This window comes from Notolabrus celidotus, chromosome 6 (genome assembly GCF_009762535.1).
Source record: "Notolabrus celidotus isolate fNotCel1 chromosome 6, fNotCel1.pri, whole genome shotgun sequence".
Taxonomy (NCBI): Eukaryota; Metazoa; Chordata; class Actinopteri; order Labriformes; family Labridae; genus Notolabrus; species Notolabrus celidotus.
The window spans coordinates 10,176,013-10,181,012 of NC_048277.1; the positions used below are offsets into that span (position 1 = coordinate 10,176,013).

Sequence of the window (5,000 nt, forward strand, 5' to 3'; positions counted from 1 at the left end):
GTGTGTGTGTGTGTGTGTGTGTGTGTGTGTGTGTGTGTGTGTGTGTGTGTGTGTGTGTGTGTGTGTGTGTGTGTGTGTGTGTGTGTGCGTGCGTGCGTGCGTGCGTGCGTATACAGGGTCTACAGACAGGAACCAGGGAGCTGCAGGAGATGGGGGTTAAGTTCTGTCAGAGTCTGCTGTACGTGGTTAAAGACTCTCGAGCTCTTTACAACAGAACTCTTATCCACCACATCGACCTGGACCACAACCTCATGGACCACAAGTCACACAAGTAAGAGCAGATCCTCACAGGGCATGTCATTTTTATTATTATTATGTTATTATGTTAGGATCATTGTAGAATAAAAAGCTGCAGGATTAGAGTAATATTCAGAGATGAAAGTCACATTCACACATTTGTGTGAAGAAACACAGGTTGATCTTCTTCTGTTGGACCAATGTCTTCTGCCAAACCAACATCATATACTTCTTCTTCCATTACACACTTCTTCTTCTTCTTCTTCTACTGTCTCACTGATATCACACACTTCTTTTGAGCCCCAGACAAGACCTAGACCAAGGCAGGTTGAAACCAAGACAGTAGACGAGCTGTGTTCACACACACGCACCAATCAGTTTAAATACTGTATGAGATCCTAAAGTGTTCAAAGGAACGAGAAACAACAGGTTGAGATCAGGAGTGAGCACAGACTGAGGCAGCAGCATGAGGAGGACTTCAGGTTGATGAAAATATGGTGTCATGCATCTTTAGCTACTGTCTTTGAGGTATTTCAACCCCCTTCCTACTGCATATGTGCAGATGAAGTTGAACCCTCTGTTCGTGATATTATCAGACTATGAGTGTTGCGATCCGGATCATGGAGGGCAAAGGAAACAACATCAGAGCCAGATGCTTTCAGCTGAGGAAGGTTACAAAGGAAGTAGAAGTTCTGTTTTTAAAGGGTCAGTGAATGTTGCTCAGAACATGACAAAATAAGAAGCCTAATCTAGAGTCACTGTTCTTTCAAACAGCAGAGAGAAAACCTGAGTGACTAAACATCAAGTGAACAGATCCTCTAAACCAGAAGCAAAAACGATGTCAATATGTACGTGGAATTTCAAACTAAGACCAGCGTATGCTAGTGAGAAGGATGATGGCGCTTATAACATGTGACCAGTTTGAACCTGAGAAGGGCGATATGTAACAGCATGAATAAAAACATGTGAGGCTGAAGAGGATAACAGTAAAGACCCCCTCTATCTGACTGACAGAGTGTGAAAGAGGCGGTGGTAACAGGGAAAAGGAAAAACTGGTATCAGAACATCTGTACACCAGTCATTGAAATGACACCAAGGTGTTTCTACTTTCAGGTCTTGATTTTGAAAGTTAAATCTCAAACAGGGGAGAGAGAAGTAGAGGAGAGGGTGTGATCAGGCATCAGTACAGAGACACATTGAACAGGCTGTCATACAGAGACAGTGTCAGAGTGGCGTGTGACTTCGAGATTATTCCTCCATTAATAAAACGTCTCTCTGTTCTCTCCTGAAGCTGCTTCGAGGACGATGAGCCTCCATGTGTGGAGGAGATCGAGTACTCCGCAGACTGTGTTCCTCTAAGCGGCACTGATCTAGACTCTGATGTCAACAGCAACATAGCCAACACTGAGGAGGTAGAGGAAGAGGAAGAGGAGGATGAAGAAGCACTCAGGGGAACAAAACACAGAGGCAACACTGGACAGTCACAGCTATCCAACATGAAGAGCTGCTTGTTCCCCCATCGGACCCGACGGACGTCCATCGAGACGCTCAGCGAGAGGAGAAACTCCTGTAACGGTGTGAGCATCGCCAACGGACAGATCATCAGCTAAAGGAACATTTCCACATTTTCCAGAGATCAGTTCTCAAGTTTTTCAACGCAAGTCATTTCAAACCAAACTCCATTCAAAAAACAAACAAAACAAGATGTTTTCTTCCTGTCCTGACAAATCCTGAATTCAGACTTCTTAAAAATCAGTATCCTGGTGTAGATATTACAGCATCCTGTCAGCCTGTTAGCCATCATAAAATCACTACTGGTCCCGATCCGAGCTAACAGGTCATCAAACTGGACTCTGGTCACCCTTAAGTAGCTGGAAACAGCAGGAGTGTTCATCCAGACATAGTTCATCCAGACACAGTTCATGGAGGAGGAGGAGGGACATTAACCCAGCTGAGAGAGTCTAGGTGATGATGTGAACACTGACAGGATGGAGGTTGGTTATCTGATGGATCTGTCAGAGTTGGTGTTAAACAGTTTATCTTGTGTAAATGTGTTTCCGTACCTGGAGAAGAAAACTTGCTTCTCTTTCAGTCTGTGCACAATCCAAACTGTCCTATCTGAAACAAAGCAGGTTTTTATGAAATACATTCAGATTGATCAAAAGGAAAACACCACACATCAAGTCAAATTAGCTCAACTGAAGGTCCACTAGCTTCCTGCAAATGTATAAGTCTCCATCACTTTGCAGAGTCTGCTCAGTCATCAGCTGACTGCCTCAATTGTACACCTGTCTCATGATTACAGGTGTAAAGATGGTGTTAAACTCATTAAATGTGAGGGGAGCTAACAATGCTAACGTACCTTTTTAAAACTTGTTATCAATTCTGCAATATGAAAATAATCCTCATAATGATCTACTGTATTATCAGCTGGTCACATGGTCATGTAGAATTTATGGTGAGGAGAGTCTTAATGGTGAGGACTGGTCATACTAACACACATTTTGCTTTTATACAGTACGTGCAATGTTTCTGGAAGTGTGACAGTTTTAAAATGACTGCAGTCTGTGTTGTGTTTGTTTTAGAACAAAACAGCTGAGAGCAGCTGACACTGTACTTTAATAGAATATAGAGTGCTCTCACACCTGGAGAAGTTGTTCTAAAACAGGGGACGAAACCTCCATCATAGCAGTCCAAAACAAATAAGCAGAGATCACAGAGATGAGGAAATCTCAGCTCAACTCCAATAGAACCCTGGAGTGGTCTTTCTTTGCAGAGAGAACACCATCAACCTAACAACCTGAACAAACAGCTGCTGGACTCACCCCACTGTAGCAGGTGAGGTAGTTAGCACTAAAATAGCAGCAGGCTAACGTTACTCACTGTCTCCATCCAAACCAACATCTGCTGCAGTGCTTGAGGTAGGTGTAGCAACATCAACAGCTGGTTCAATTCAGAGAGTTTAGTCCAGCTGTCCATGAGGCATCATCCTCCTCGCTGCTCCAAGTCAACCCACCAATCAATCTGTTGGCAGTCTAATTGGCTAACGTTAGTTAGCATCTTGGATTGACGTGGGGACAGCCCTGTGATGGTTAATGTTGAGCGATCACAATAAGACCCGGGACATAAATACAACCATGGATCATTGAATCACCTTAATCAGATCAAAGAGAACAGCTTCAGGTGAGAGAGCAGTCTGAAACATACATATCAACTACCTATTTAACCACTAACACTTGAAGTTCTCTCTCATGTCAGAGTAGAATTAGACAGGGGGTTTTATTTCAGTCTGTACGCACAAGTTTTGGATGATTTAGTCTTATATCACATTGATTGATCCGTGGTGAATGTTGCTGCTGAGTCAAACTTTAAATATTCGTTGATACATGTGTTAAAGAATCTACAGCCAGCTCAAACCTGTCTTTTTTAAACTGTGTGAAAAAATGCATTGCTTTTTTGATCTCTTCTTTCCACATCACAACCTCATGTTTCCTCAGCTTTAACACTGTTTAATCCACCTGGACAGATCCAGCTGTTGCCTTTGTGACAGGTGATCATGATCCCCAGAGGATGGATCTTACAGTTTAGACCCCTCCCTCTACGGCCACCACCAGGACAGAATACCCCTTCACCCTACACTGAGTCAAACTTCAAACACTCCGGAGCTTAAAGTAGACGTTCATGATTCTCAGAGGATGAACCCTGACGTCTCTCACTCGATGATTAGATCACAACAAAACACAGAAAAAAACAGACATCAATAAGCTGATAGTGTGTTATTATGTTCAGTGTGCAGCAGACTGTCTATAATCTGAGTATGAGCATGCTCTCCAGAGGCTACACTCTTACTGATAATATCAACTTATTCATCAGCATCCCTCTCAAACCTCAGCCTCTCACCAGGTGTGTATTTAGTCTGCATTTATATAAAGCCCCCAAACACAGACCTACTGGTCCTAACAATCATCTTCATCAGGGTACCTTAAAAAAACACAACATGGAAGAAGACAGCTTGTTACTTTGTCTTCTTCCATGTTGATGATGTTCAAAGAGCATTATTTTACCCCAGAAATCCATCTTAGATCACGTAAATACTCCTCCCCTTTAAAACCAGATACTGAATAAGACTTTGATCATGTGTGTGAGGTTAGACTCAGTGACAGAGGAAGCTGATCCACTCCTGGGACCTCACACAGAGACAGTCCTGATCTGGTTTCTTATGTCAGAACAAAAACTCCATGCATAAATCCATTCAGACTCATATATAAGTATCAATATTCTTTTTAACCATACAACTGTTTATTATTTTACCATCAGAAGTAAAATGCAACATACAGTGAGAAGAGAGTGGGTGAGCATGGGCATCCTTAGATTTCTATCATTAGTTCAAAGCAGCAGAGCCGCAGCAGCAGTGTAAGGGAGGAATCATTAATCCAGGCCACTCTCTGCTCACTGTGTGAAGACACTGGATGTGTACTGACAGGTGTTCTGACTTTATAAAGCATGCAGTCCGTGTGCTGTATACAACAGTGCATAGTGGAGATGTGATGAAGTGCAGAGTGAAAGTTTTGTAGAGTGTGAGTTTGCAGTGATGATGGTGTGAGAAACATTCGGAGTAAATGTGTTTTTATTCTTCATTGTTGTCAGAACAGTAAAACTTTAAAAGAAAAAACACTGTGTGTTCCGTTTGTTACTTGATGTTTGGAAGTTTCCTCTTCTCATACTGGCCCATAAAAACTGGTACAGACGATTCAGTAAGTGTT

At 42.5% G+C, this 5,000-nt stretch overlaps 1 protein-coding gene across 1 annotated transcript in view; it reads left to right on the forward strand.

Moving 5' to 3' along the window:
- LOC117813961 (cytosolic carboxypeptidase 4) overlaps nucleotides 1–3,683 on the forward strand; it is a 68,881-nt gene extending 65,198 nt beyond the window's left edge. Inside the window, exons 26-27 of the mRNA XM_034685041.1 lie at nucleotides 117–271; nucleotides 1,529–3,683. Of these exons, the coding sequence (XP_034540932.1) occupies nucleotides 117–271; nucleotides 1,529–1,847 (474 nt within the window). The 3' untranslated portion in view covers nucleotides 1,848–3,683. The remainder of the gene's footprint in view (nucleotides 1–116; nucleotides 272–1,528) is intronic.
- The last annotated feature ends 1,317 nt before the right edge of the window (nucleotides 3,684–5,000 follow it).